The sequence below is a fragment of the Sminthopsis crassicaudata genome, chromosome 3, assembly GCF_048593235.1.
Source record: "Sminthopsis crassicaudata isolate SCR6 chromosome 3, ASM4859323v1, whole genome shotgun sequence".
Lineage (NCBI taxonomy): Eukaryota > Metazoa > Chordata > Mammalia > Dasyuromorphia > Dasyuridae > Sminthopsis > Sminthopsis crassicaudata.
In genome coordinates, this window is record NC_133619.1 from 363,273,067 (window position 1) to 363,288,090 (window position 15,024).

Sequence of the window (15,024 nt, forward strand, 5' to 3'; positions counted from 1 at the left end):
AATCTTGAGACCTTTATGTCCTAATATATGGTCAATTTTTGTATAGGATCCATGAACTACTGAGAAGAAAGTATATTCCTTTCTATTGCCATTCAGTTTTCTCCAAAGGTCTATCATACCTAGTTGTTCTAATGTTCTATTTACTTTTTTAATTTCTTTCTTATTTGTTTTGTGGTTTGATTTGTCTAAATCTGAGAGTGCGAGGCTGAGATCTCCCACTATTATAGTTTTACTGTCTATTTCTTCTTGCAATTCTCTTAACTTTTCCTAGAGAAAGTTAGTAAGGATAATATGCAATAGAAATAAACTGGAACCTTTCCCAGTAAGATCAGGAGTGAAACAAGTTTGCCCACTATCACCATTACTATTCAATATAGTACTAGAAATGCTAGCTTTGGCAATAAGAGTCGAGAAAGAGATTTAAGGAATTAGAGTAGGAAATGAGGAAATCAAACTATCACTCTTTGAAGATGACATGATGATATACTTAGAGAACCCCAAAGACTCTGCTAAAAAAGCTATTAAAAATAATTCAGAATTTTAGCAAAGTTGCAGGATACAAAATAAATCCACATAAATCCTCAGCATTTTTATATAACACCAACAAAATGCATCAGCAAGAGATACAAAGAGAAATTCCATTCCAAACAAATGTTGAGAGTATAAAGTATTTGTGAATCCATCTACCAAAGAATAGTCAGGAATTATATGAGAAAAATTACAAAATACTTGCCACAAAAATAAAGTCAGATTTAAATAATTGGAAAGACATTCAGTGCTCTTGGATAGGCCGAGTGAATATAATAAAGATGACAATACTTCCCAAACTAATCTATTTATTTAGTGCTATACCAATCAGACTCCCAAGAAACTATTTTAATGACCTAGAAAAAATAACAAAATTCATATGGGAAGAATAAAAGGTCGAGAACTGCAAGGGAACTAATGGGAAAAAAGTCAGATGAAGGTGGTCTAGGTGTACCTGATCTAAAGCTATATTGTATAGCAGCAGTCACCAAAACCATTTGGTATTGGCTAAGAAATAGGCTGGTCGATCAATGGAACAGATTAGATACAAAGGACAAAAAAGGGTACATCTATAGCAACCTAGTCTTTGACAAACCCAAAGATACCAACATTAGGTATAAAAATTCATTATTTAGAAAAAACTGTTGGTCAAACTGGAAATTAGTATGGTAGATTTTTGATATGGATCCACACTTAACACCAAGATAAGATCAAAATAAGTCCATAATTTAGGCATAAAGAATGAGATCAAAAATAGATTAGAGGAACAGAGTATATTCTACCTCTCAGACCTGTGGAGGAGGAAGGAATTTATGACCAGAGGAGAACTAGAGATCATTATTGATCACAAAATAGAAGATTGTGATTACATCAAATTAAAAAGTTTCTGTACAAACAATACTAATGCAAACAAGATTAGAAGGAAAGTAACAAATTGGGAAGATATTTTTAAAGTTAAAGGTTCTGATAAAGGTCTCATTTCCAAAATATATAGAGAACTGACCCTAATTTATAAGAAATCAAACCATTCTCCAATTGAGAAATGGTCAAAGGATATGAACAGACAATTCTCAGATGATGCAATTGAAATTATATCCACTCATATGAAAGAGTGTTCCAAATCACTACTGATCAGAGAAATGCAAATTAAGACAACTCTTAGGTACCACTACACACCTGTCAAAATGGCTAAGATGACAGGAACACATAATGATGAATGTTGGAAGGGATGTGGGAAAACTGGGACACTAATACATTGTTGGTGGAGTTGTGAAAGAATCCAGAAATTCTGGAGAGCAATTTGGAACTATGCCCAAAAAGTTATCAAACTGTGCATACCCTTTGATCCAGCATTGCTGCTATTGGGCTTATATCCCAAAGAAATACTAAAGAGGGGAAAGGTACCCGTATGTGCCAAAATGTTTGTGGCAGCTCTTTTCATAGTGGCTAGAAACTGGAAGATGAATGGATGTCCATCAATTGGAGAATGGTTGGGTAAATTATGGTATATGAAGGTTATGGAATATTATTGCTCTGTAAGAAATGACCAACAGCATGAATACAGAGAGGTTTGGAGAGACTTACATCAACTGATGCTGAGTGAAATGAGCAGAACCAGAAGATCGCTGTACACTTCAATGTTGTATGAAGATGTATTCTGATGGAAGTGGATATCTTGAACATAAAGAAGATCCAACTCACTTCCAGTTGATCAATGATGGACAGAAATTACTACACACAGAGAAGGAACACTGGGAAGTGAATGTAAATTGTTAGCACTACTGTCTATCTACTCAGGTTACCTTTGGAATCTAATACTTAATGTGAAACAAGAAAATGATATTTACACACATATATTGTATCTAGATTATATTGCAACACATGTAAAATGTATGGGATTGCCTGTCATCAAGGGGAGGGAATAGAGGGAGGGAGGGGATAATTTGAAAAAATGAATACAAGGGATAATGTTATAAAAAAAAAATTACTTATGCATATATACTGTCAAAAAGATTATAAATAAATAAAATTTAAAAAATTTATATTTATAAAATTAATAAAAAGAAAAAGTTTGCCTTCTCTGTGTATCTATTTCTGCTTTGCATTGCTTTTGTTCTGTGTTAAAAGTTAGCAAGCTCATAAGTGATAAGAATTCGGCCTCTGTGTTACAGGCTTAGCAAAATATCAGGCTGAATTGTGGAAATTGGAAATAGTAATTCTTTCAGAGTAACTCAGAATATATCGGTAATTTGGGAACTAGTTTTGGGCTTCTCAAGAAAACAAAATCTTTTTTTCTTTTTGTTTCCCTCTGCCTTTGGAAACAGCTTTGCAGGAAAGAGGAAAGATGGGGAGAAAATGAAAACATAGATTGAAAGTTTGGAAAGTTTTGAGAAAATAGAAGGACAGTGGCTATCACTCTAGAGGGAAAGAGCAGTTAACTTACCCAATGCTTCCCGGATGAGAAGGGCTCACCCTGGAACTTGACGGCGGGTAACTCCTACCTTTGTTTAGGGAGCAGCAGCATGGTGGAGATATATCTGCAACTGACTCCAATCCAGTGACCTTTCTCCAGCTAAATACAGCCTGAACACAACAGTGGAGTGGGAGAGGGACTCAACACAGATTTCTCCCCCAGAACAGAACAGAGAGCCTGGTGGCCTTGGAACTCCGAGAATGGTGGGGTCCTCAGAATGGCCATGTGGTGGGGGGAGGGGTGAAGAAGAGAAACTTCCACCTGTGGGGAATAGAGGGAGAAAAGGTGAAGAACTTAAAAGAATATGTGAATTTTTGTCTGTATTTTATTTTCATTATTTCTATGTTTCACTTATGAGCTGTATACTATGAGCAGGCCCATATTTACTTGAGCCTTGCCCAGCTGTAGCCATATTTATTTAACCTGAGCTGATGACATTTATCAGTATTTAACATATATTGATATTTAGTCTATTAGCTGGACCACTATCTGCTTGATTAAGCCTGAAGGCCTGATTTTCTGTTTCCTAGAAATGAGGAGATTTTGGGGAAACAGAAACTTTCCATTCCAATCTCTCCAAACAGTAACAACCAATTAGCTGCCTTCCCCTCCCCTTCTCAATGCTCTTTTACTTGTGATGTAATTTCTTGTATAAAAGCTATGTATCTTTACTACTTCTTTAGCCCTCCTATTTCGAGCTTTCTATTTCTCATCTCTCAATGGGACAGCTCATCCCCAGTAGGTTTTCAATGAACAACTTTTCTCCCTTCTACTGAGTGATCTCTGAGTAGTCATGTTGGGTAAGGGTCTTCTACATCCCTCACAGATGGGAGCTTGTCCAGGATGGGGTCTTTGGGGGAGATGGCTATGTACACCCTGAACAGGGACAGGTGCCCACAGAGTAGTTTTCTCCATGGTCCCTGGTTCTGGGTGAGCAGCCTCCCACCGCCCTTAGACAAACGACCAGGGGCCAGGATACTCAGTGGAATGCAGAATTGAAGACTGAAACAAGTAGAGTCCTGATGGCCAGCATTGCAGCCTGAAAAGAAACACGTGTTCTCAAGGTAAAGCTTTTGGGAAGTCTGGAGGTCTATTGGCTGGGTCAAGGGAGACCCTGAGGGATTAGCTCTCCTAAATTTGTTTTTGATGTGGACTGCTGTTGACCCCAACAATAAAGGACTTTTCCTGAGGAGGCTCTCGGGTGGGTGCTTGAGAATGAGGGTAAAAAAGGACCTTTACCTAGGTGGAGGATAACATAGTGCCTCAGCTAATACCTGGACCAGGTCCAGGTGGTATAGAAGCAGTCCAACAATTTGTATAAGGACATTAGCTAGGAAATTCCAGACTGGAACGAACTTCCCAGATATAAGAGGGAAAAAATTGAGAGGATGTATATCCCAGGACTATTTGGGTTTATCATACTTAAATCTGTATGTAAAAGGTGAAAATAGAGTTTGCCTTTGTCTGTGTATCTATGTCTGCTTTGCATTGCTTTTGTTCTGTGTTAAAAGTTAGCAAGCTCATAAGAGATAAGAATTCGGCCTCTGTGTTACAGGCTTAGCAAACTATCAGACTGAATTGTGGGAACTGGAAATAGTAATTCTTTCAGAGTAACTCAGAATATATCGGTAATTTGGGAACTAGTTTTGGGCTTCTCAAGAAAAGAAAATCTTTTTTTTTTTTTCTTTTTCACTCCCTCTGCCTCTGGAAGCAACTTTGCAGGGAGGGGGAAAGATGGGGAAAAATGAAAACATAAATTGAAAGTTTGGAAAGTTTTTAGAAAATAGAAAGGCAGTGGTTATCACTCCTGTAAACAAGGAGTTATTATCAGAGTTCAGCAGAGGGAAAAAAATGTTCAAGGTAATGCAAAAATTGATGCTTAACTCTTTCCTGGCTTACTAAAGAATAGAAGTTTGAATGGAATATCTAGGTAGATTTTAGGAAATTTTACAAACTAAAGTACTGGTGGATTTTAAAATAATTTTAAATTGGTGTGTGTGTTAAGATTGGAAACTTAAGATTGGAAATAAGAAATTGTAGATATTTGAAGGGAGAATAAAAATAGAGTAAGAGGGGTAAATAGCTGAACATGGGGTATCTCTGACCTGTTGGACCTGTGGAAAAACTAGGCATGTTTCTAAAACTTGTGCCAGGAGAAAAAATAAAAAATCATTATTAGAAAGTTTGCTTTTTGGGTAAACTATGGTATATGAATGTTATGGAATATTATTGTTCTATAAGAAATGACCAACAGGAGAAATACAGAGAGGCTTGGAGAGACTTACATCAACTGATGCTGAGTGAAACGAGCAGAACCAGAAGATCATTATACACTTCAACAATGATACTGTACGAGGATGTATGCTGATGGAAGTGGATTTCTTCAACATAGAGAAGAGCTAATCCAATTCCAATTGATTAATGATGGACAGAACCAGCTACATCCAGAAAAGGAACACTGGGAAATGAATGTAAACTGTTATTTTTACCTTCTGAATCCAATTCTTCCTGTGCAACAAAAAATTCGGTTCTACACACATATATTGTATCTAGAATATACTGTAATATATTTAACCTATATAAGACTGCTTGCCATCTGGGGGAGGGGGTTGGGGGAGGAAGGGAAAAAATCTGAATAGAAGTAAGTGCAAGGGATAATGTTGTAAAAAATTACCCATGCATATGTACTGTCAAAAAATGTTATAATTATAAAATAAAATAAAAATTAAAAAAAAAAAAAAGAAAGTTTGCTTTCATGGAATTAGAGAACAGAAAGTTTAACAAGGCTAAACTGGGTAATTGTTTGTCTGCAACATTTGATTAAGAGTTTTGGGAACTTATATTTTAAAGAGGTACCATAATTTTGAAATTGGGAGAAATAAGTTTGCTGTTGCCTTGCAAATGTTAGATTTATAAAGAAGATAAAATTGTTTGAATATTGTGGCCTATAAAACTGAAGAGAAAAACTTTTTTTATTATTTGGTTGGACTTCAAAGTGAAATATAGTTTATTTTAAACAAAATACCAGTAGCTTACCTTGGGGGTGGGGGTGAGGTCGTGTTTGTATACCCCTACTTAAATGGTATGTTGCTTTCCAGAATTATTGGGTAATTTGTAAACTATATTATAAGTTTTATGAAATTGAGCTCAAAATTAATTGTGAATCTTGAAATTTAAAGTACGCTTTTAAGTTTAAAACAAGGTGATTTAAAGTCAAGAGACAAGAGAAATTGATTTACAAAAGATATTCATTGGTTGAAATGGAACATCTAGTCAGAAGGGTTACAGAAAAATGGGACAGGAGAATGAAGGTGACTTAAGAAGGATTGATTAGTAGATGCAAATGATTTCAAGAAGAAATCAGGGGGGAAAAGAAGGAAGTGTTTGGATAAGGGTAGTCACAGAGAGAAGGCTGTGAGAAGGGGTGTGTTTTTGTAGGGGGAGAGCAGCACTGGAAAGCTGCAGCCTTATTTGGCTGAAGAAAACAATCTGTGATTTAAAGGGGCAGGCTGATCTTACAAGATTTTAATTGATTGAATATTTGTTTCTTTAAATTCATAATGGTTATGAATATTAAAGAATATGATCAGAAATGTGACTTATGGTTTGAAAGGGTTATTTCAAAAAGTTTAATTGATGTTTTCAAGAACTTTTCAGATTCTTTTATCTGAAAATAAGAAGTTTTAATTAACTGTATTGATGCCAATTATCTAAAACAGGACTCCAATAATAATAGTTTTGCCTTTGTCCTTTTGAAAATGTTTTTGATGTGAAGAATATGTAGTTTGGGATTTTTCTGTGTATTGGGTATTTCAAAAACATAATAATTGGTATAATATTCAACTTATTCAAGATTCAACATCCAGTTAGGTCTGTTGAGAATTGTGTGAATGTTCTGGGATAAGTTTCCTACTATTACTGATATAAGGTCATGGTAAATAAGTATTTGGGATTTATCTGAAAGTTTGGACATAAAATTCTTTGGGCTTGTAATTAATATTATTTGGGAGTTTTAAAGCTCCACTCTCCCATGTGCTGAAGTTTGAGTTTTAACTGCTTATGTGATGGTATAATTTTGTTATCGCATTTATTTTTTTTCCTGTGACTGATTTCTATGTTTAGAAGAATAGTTAATAAATGATAAGAGGACAATTAACAGTAGTCTGTGAAACCTAATTGCTGTTTTATTTATTGGGAATATAGCTGACAGCCGTTTGCCTGCCTTGTGAAGCCAACTCGCCTCCTGGCTCTTCACATTTGGCAGCAGTCTGGTAAATCAAGTCTTTCTATCTCAGACTGTTCTAACGTTGTTAGATTTGGTTTTTTGTTGTTCTAGATTTTGGTCAAATTACAGATTATTGAACCTCTTCTGAGATAAGGATTAGCCCATCTGAAATTTAGATTGACACCAGACCCACACCCCAGCATGGTTTAAGGGTCTTTGACATTTTCTCAGCCTGAGGTTGCTAAGATTGAGACCATTGCCCATGCTCCTTCTGTAATTTGGATTGATATGGGGGAAGTGGGAAAGTGGTTGATGAATTATTGTTTAAAATTACAACTGTATTACTGTGTTTTTAAGATTTGGGATGGGAAATTGTTAAAATTGGTAACTGTTGCTGTTAAGGAAGTTATATTGTGTTTATAATATCTATGTTCACTTCAGAACATGTAATTGTTTGAGGGATTTTTTTTTTTTAATTTTAGGAAACTCCTCCTGTACAAGTCTGTTATGTATAGGAACTTTAATTCACTCTTGGGATTTATATGTGGGATGGTTATTTGACTATTTTACTTTGTTTTTGGATGATTGCATTCCATGAGGGGAAAAAAAGGAGATAGGGAACTAGGGAAACTGGTGGATTTTTCTCAAAATATCTAAAAGAGTGGGAATCCTTAGTTTTCTGTTCACTTTGCCTTTGATACTGCTGCTCCACCCACTATATCACCAGTTCACCCTAAACTGGAAGTCCTTAAGCAATCTTTTTTTGTTTTTACTGTTTTATCTTTGCAACCCCTAATTCTGTGGCATTGCCCTGGCAGACTCAACTTTTGGGACTATTTTGTTTTTAGGAAATCTCCAAGATAGAGACACCTGTCTTGGGACTGGCAGTCTCAAGCTCTGTAAGTTCAGTTTTTTTTTAAATTAGTTTTATAATTATAAAAATTTTTTGACAGTATACATGTATGGGTAATTTTTTTACAACATTATCCCTTGTACTCCCTTCTGTTCCGAATTTTCCCCTGCTTCCCTCCACCCCCTCCTTTAGATGGCAGGCATTCCCATACATGTTAAATGTGTTATAGTATATCCTAGCTACAATATGTGTGAAGAACTGAATTTTTGTTGTTCTTGTTGTTGTTGCACAGGAAGAATTGAATTCAGGGGGTAAAAATAACCTGGGAAGAAAAAACAACAAATGCAAACAGTTTACACTCATTTCCCAGTGTTTCTTCTCTGAGTGTAGCTGATTCTGTCCATCATTGATCATTTGGATCTGAGTTAGATCTTCTCTTTGTTGAAGATATCCACCTCCAACAGAATACATCCTCATAGAGTATTGTTGTTGAAGTGTATAATGACCTCATTAACCCAAGTTTCTTAATTGGTATCATCAGCATTGTCAATAACTTTGCAGTTTTGAGATCAAGCCTCTAAAATTCAGGCTTTGCCTGCCTTCACAGTCTAACTGTGCATGCTCTGATAGCTCTGGTCAGAAATCTGGATTCTACTGGCAGCCATGTCTGTCACTCTGGGTGGGAACTGGTTGTAGTCACTCCAAGCCTCACCCTTCTCCCCTGGATCGTGGTGCCCCCCGAATTGGCAGCATGACTGTTTCGATCCCCTATATAAGCAGAAGCTGAGTTAAGGGCACAAATGACTGTAGACACCTAACACAGTGTACTGTCCATCTCAAACTGGATTCTCTCTCTGAGATGAGGGCCTTTGTACTGCTGATAACTCTGGGGGTGTCAGGAAGACATTTGCCCTCATCATAAGTTCTTGCATTTTCTAGTTTTATTTTTGATTTATTTGCTTCACATTGGGTTGCCTAAAATTATGGTGCTGAGAGTCCTCCCATGTATCTAGGGGAGGTAATTCAATAACTCAAATCTTCAGAAGGAGAGTGTGTAATATTGTGCCTCAGTTTCCCTAGATTGTCATCTTTGTTAATTTATCTTTGCATTTTTATGTCTGCCAAATGCCAATCGGTTCTGTGATACCTGGTTCCAAGACAGTTGGTGGAAGCAATTTTTATGGTATGAACCTATTGCAATCAGTGGTTTTATCTTACTGTCACTATATCTATCTTGTATAATTACATTAGTAACCAGAATAGTTCAATGGTCCCTATCAAAATATTGCATACAGAAGATGCTTTTAAAATGATGATCCTTCAGAGAAAAGGCTGGAATACATTTCAGAGGGATGATCTTGTTGGTGAACTTGATAAGCTATGTATAGATATGTTAACTGATTTGGAGCAGTGTGTAAGTTCTTCATAGAAATATGATAAAATGATTTAGATATTTATATTACAAGAGGGGAGTTGTGGGGAATAGAGCGAGATAAAGAACTTACAAGGGGATGTGAATTCTTTTTCTGTATTTCTTTTTCATTATTTCTATGGTTCCCCTATGACCTGTATAAAATGAGCATGCCCATATTTACTTGAGCCTTGGCCAGCTGTAGCCATATTTACTTAACCTGAGCTGATGACATTTATCAGTATTTGACATATTTAGATATTTACTCTATTAGCTGAACCACTATCTGCTTGATTAAGTCTGAAGGCCTGATTTTCTGTTTCCTACAAATCAGGAGATTTTGGAGAAACAGAAACCTTCCATCTTTTGTCTCTGGAAGCATTTTTCTTGTCCAGAGTTCTGCATTCCTTGGTCCTGCTGTCCCTAAAAATAGATGTGACAAAAAGAGGACTTTTTGCTTGAAATGCAAGTAATATCCACGGGAGTATTTTGCTTGCAGCCCAGACTTGGTCTGGGTGCACACTATGTTTTAGAGATAGAGGGAGAGGAAAGGAGGAACACAGATATTATCACCGGAAGTATATTGTGCGAAATTCTCTGTAAAAGAATTTACATACCCAAAAACATAGGTTGATAAAAGAGGTTTATTTAGGGGTTTGCAAGTAAGGTTAAAGGTAGAAAGACTCCAGGGCCAGGGCTGGCCATGGCCGGGCATGAACCCTTGACATAGTCTGAGTATGCTATGTTTGGGGCTCCTGAAAAGAGTGGTCTCCAGTTTTGTCCTTTTTTATAATTGGGAGGAGGGCTTTTGGTAATCTTGAAAGGGGCCTATGGGTGGAGTCTTAAGGTGGGCTCCTGGCTGGTTTCAGCCAGGATTAGAATTTGAACAGAATTCAATGGGTTTTTAGATAAGGAAGTGTGTGTGCTGGGGTTAGGGGGTTGGGGAAACCTGAGGAGAATGAGGTCTTAGACAGTCCAAGTTAGCTCAGATACCATGGGTTCTGGGAGAGCCCGGATATCTCCCATTGGGATTAATGGGGGCTAGGAATTAGAAAGGAATCTTAACCCACATCACCTTCATCCTCTTCAGCTTCCTGTATAAAATAAGGGGGATTAAATTGTGCTAGCTCTTTTTGTAGTGTAGGTAACTTCTTTATTTCTTTTTAATTAAAGCTTTTTATTAAAAAAAAAAAAAATTGCATCCATAATTTTTCAACATTGACCCTTACAAAACCTTTTGCTGCAAATTTTCCCTTCCTTCCCCTCAACCCCTTTCCTAAATGACAGGTAGTCCAATACATTAAATATTCTTAAGTACGTTAAAATATATGTTAAATCCAATATCTGTATACATATTTATACACTCATCTTGCTGTACAAGAAAATAGGAACAAGAAGGAAAAAAAAATCTGAGAAAGAAAATAAAATGCAAGCACACAATAACAGAAAGCACATAAATGAATGTTCCCTATTTGCCTCTTAAAGTGTTAGGATTATTACTAGGTGGGATGATGATAGGCTGAGGCTGAGATTGCACAGGAACCAGGGGATGATAGGAAGAATTGGTACAGAGTGGGCTGCTCCCAATCAATGAGTAGACTTGAGTAGGTAAGACATCCAATGTAGAGACAGTTTTGGCCTGAGCTGGGGCCGGCTGCTTGTTCTTCTTGGAGGAGAGGGCACTTGACTGTTGCTGCCTGGCAACATGATCTACTCCAACATTGAGTGGATGAGCTGTGCCAGATCCACGTGGTTCTTCAGCAGAGAGGGATACTGCATAAGGCTACTGTACTGGCTGCCATGTGAGTGTCCATTCCTCCAGTCCCCCAGCTGCTGGCCACACCCCATGGCCTCGGGCATGACCACAGTAGGCTGAACAGAACTGTGTAGAGCAACCCTAGATAACTGCTGCCAAGTTGGAGATAAGAGGATCTTCTGGGTTCCTCCAGGTCAGGCCTGCAGTACAGCAGCAGTGTGTTCAACCAGCTCTGGCCGGCCAGCTGCAAAGCTCAGAGTAAAAGGCACAGCATGCTATGAAATATATCTGACAAAGGCATTATCTTGACAGAATAAAAAATAGGGGTTCAAGGCCCCTCATTTCTAGAATAATAGGAATTGAACCTGTATTAAAAAATTACCATTTGTGCTCCCATTACACCATATCATAGTAAGGTAAGCTAAATAAGCTATCCGGTCCATACCCCAAAAATGTTGGGTCACACTCTTCCCATACTGATGTCTCCTATGGACTCATCATTTTATCACTAAGCATCCTCATCAGCACATGCCTTACCTTATTCAGCAGCCACTGGTTTACAATTTGAATTGGCTTAGAAATTAGTATACTAGCAATCATCACCATAATAACCTTTCCAAACATCCATGTACTACTGAAGCTGGTGGCTGCTTGAGGATGGAGAGTTGCTGCCATTAGTGATGTACAGCTTCCCTGGGTGAGGACTCCTGATTGGATCTGTAATGGCTGAGCAGCAGGCGCCTGGGGTACCATTGGCACGGCATTCTCCATCCTCCCAGGGAATCCAGAATGCTGAGCAGATGCCTGGAGTCCAGTTTGAAAAGCAGGGGAACGCACGAGGAAAGTCTGCCGGAATGGATCAGTCTGAGTGCAAATGGCAGTAGTTCCAGGCTGCAAGGAGACACTCTGCTGGGTAACTCCTGCCACAGGTGCTGCCCATGATGGATACAGGGCAGACGGGTAATTCAGCAGGGGGACATCTGAATCAGGCAGAGAGTGTGTAGCTGCTGCTGCAGTAGAACTGGATGCTAAAACACTGGCGAGACTGTGCCCGGGATTGAGCTGGTTGCTGAAGGTCATGGTTAGATTTGTGCTTTTGGTGGGGGCAACATGAGTAGCAAACGGGCTCTTGATCTGTTCCACTGGATCATCCATGTGCCCTGTCCTTTGGCAGATCTCCATATTCTGAAAGCATGACAAAACATGATTGCTGTGTGGGAAATCCAAAAGATGAGTCATTGTCACAAATGGGTGGTTGAGGGTTTTCCATGGAGTAGCTCTCTTATCTTCATCAATTGTCAGCATCTTCTTCAACAAATCAATGAACTCTCTTCTATCTGCTTTTTCTGCCAATATATCTGTTCCCTCTAAGTCTGTGGACCTATTCACCTGGGCCATGTCATCTAAACAGCTGAATATGTACTTGCGGGTTTCGCTTGATTTGATTCCTGTTTCCCATTCATGTTCCTCTGGCGTCTTTAGTCTCCACAGTGGGTAACCAAAACGAGGATCTCTGTTGAAAAACATGCTTGTTTTTGTTCCTGCACTCAGAAGGTATTCTGCTGGGAGGCCTTGTGTTTGTGAAATGTAACAAATCTGCTCATATTCTGAAGCCCCGGGATAGAGAGGCCAGCCCAGAAACAACTCCGCTATCACACAGCCCAAGGACCACATATCAATAGCCTCCCCAAAGGGCAGTCCAAGAATGATTTCAGGAGACCTGTAGTAGCGTGTCTGTATGTAGGAGGAGCACACAGCTTTGGATACATGCCTGGCAGAGCCAAAGTCAATGACCTTGACGCGGTATGGCTGCTGCACAGGATCCACCAGCATGATGTTTTCTGGCTTTAGGTCGGTGTGGATCAGGCCAAGGTTCTTGAGCTTCCTCAGAGCTGTGGCTACCTGCTGTAGGATGGGCCGGATGTACATGAGCTGCAGTGGACGAAACTTGTTCTGCTGTAGGAAATCATACAGGTTCTGTTCCAGCATCTCAAACACCAGGCAGGTGTGATTCTGGTGCTGGAAGCACTCATAAAAACGGACAAAATTGCATTCATCAGCATTCTCCCTGTTTAGGCAGGAAAGGATGTTCACTTCAATCTGGCCCTGTCGGGCATAGGCAGGATGGTTTTTCAAGATCTTAATGGCAACTATTTCCTTGGTACTCTGCTTCCAGCACTTGGCCACCTGCCCAAATGTCCCCTGGCCCATGAACTCTAGGACTTGGTAACTGTTGGTCATGGAGTAAAGGATTTCATGCTGGACCAGCTGGTAATCCCCTTCTCTGCTGGAACTGCTGGTCTTGGTGGTCATGGTGGTGGTCGTGGCAGCGGCACCCACCACAGTCCCGTTCTGCTGCATGAGAGGAGGATGTTCTTCTGTGATTTGCATGTTACCATTGTTGTCCACCTCCTCACTTTTTCTCTTCAATCCACATTTTTGATAAGGCTCCAGCCAAGAAATATTGCCTCTGTGAGTGAGGGTCTGACTGCTCTGAAAGAATGAGGTGGCAGCACCACCCGTGAAACTTGTCACCTGGTGAGAGGAGTTGGCTTGCCCTTGTGTGGCTGAGAGGTTCTTGCTGTAGGTAGAATACTTTTTGTTTCTGCTCTGTCCTGGAACATCCCAGCCAGAAGGGTCTATTTTCCGTTCCTTTGCACTGCAGAAGGCACTCGATGAGACTGACACGGGGGAGAAAACCTGCCACTGTGAGGGCATGCCCCACCAGTGAATTATGTCCAGCATCTTTTTCATGTTCCCATACCTTTTGTCCATTTTAACTGGGAAAATTTTGGAGGTTTCTAGCACACACTCGTACTTGTGCTCTCTCTCTCTCTCTGTCTCTTCTGTCTCTTCTCTCTCTCTCTTCTCTCTCTCTGTCATTTTAGCCAGTCTTCTTGGTGTCATATGACATCTGAAATCTCTTTTGTTTTATATTTCTCCAATCAAAAATGATTTAGAGAAAATCTTCATCTATTCTGGTGTTCTATTTTCTCCAAATTTTAATGGTTCCTGGGGAGCAGATCTCTTGTGGACCTTCTACAGCCAGCCTTAATTTTAGTTTCAGATCAATAATCCCAAAACACAGCCAGGAATTCAAGTCCAGATCTTCTCCTTGACCCAATGCAGACTGACTTACCCATTCAATGTTGGCTCCTTATATCTTCCCAGAGAATCCGGGAGATTGTGACAACTCCTTACAGAACCAATGAGCAAACTACTGTAAAGGTGTGAATTCCTTCACAGGTGTGAACTCCTTTAAAAGGGTGAACGCTGAATTCACAGAACTAGAGAATTGTTAAGTACCACACAACCGAGTTAGCACCTAGTAATACTCCTAACAACAGAGTTGTGGAAACACAGGTACTTTGTAATCTAAAGAGTTATAGAAGTATGATTTAATACTACTTTATATGTTTTCATATGTACTTCATTATATTTTCTCTTTTAAAAATCTTTATTTTTCTTTTCCATACTGGAGCTTTTAATTCTTGGGGTTTTTTTAGACAGATACTTTTTTTTTTTTTTTTACCCAAACTCTATCCACAGTGGTTTTATCTAGCTCTTTATGTGCTTCCCTCAGGAATTACAGTTGGTATTCTTTTTTCTGATTCATTAACTAGCTAAGGATTGAACCTTTTCCATTTAGTCATGGCACAAAGTTGGGTCTCTTGACTTTAAAATGTCTTAAAACTTTCATTTGTTGTTCTCTTTAGTTCAGCTAGGCCTTGTAGTTCTCTGCTCCTATCCCATTTGCAAGTGACTCTTCGGTTTATAT

General features: G+C 38.8%; 1 protein-coding gene across 1 annotated transcript; it reads right to left on the minus strand.

Moving 5' to 3' along the window:
* Window positions 1–10,719: 10,719 nt before the first annotated feature.
* On the minus strand, window positions 10,720–14,000 carry LOC141562155 (homeodomain-interacting protein kinase 1-like). Its single transcript, XM_074302173.1, is given in 4 exon segments — window positions 10,720–11,230; window positions 11,233–11,450; window positions 11,941–12,226; window positions 12,293–14,000. Coding segments are annotated over 4 exon segments (2,484 nt in total). The 3' UTR covers window positions 10,720–10,958.
* Between the last annotated feature and the right edge of the window lie 1,024 nt (window positions 14,001–15,024).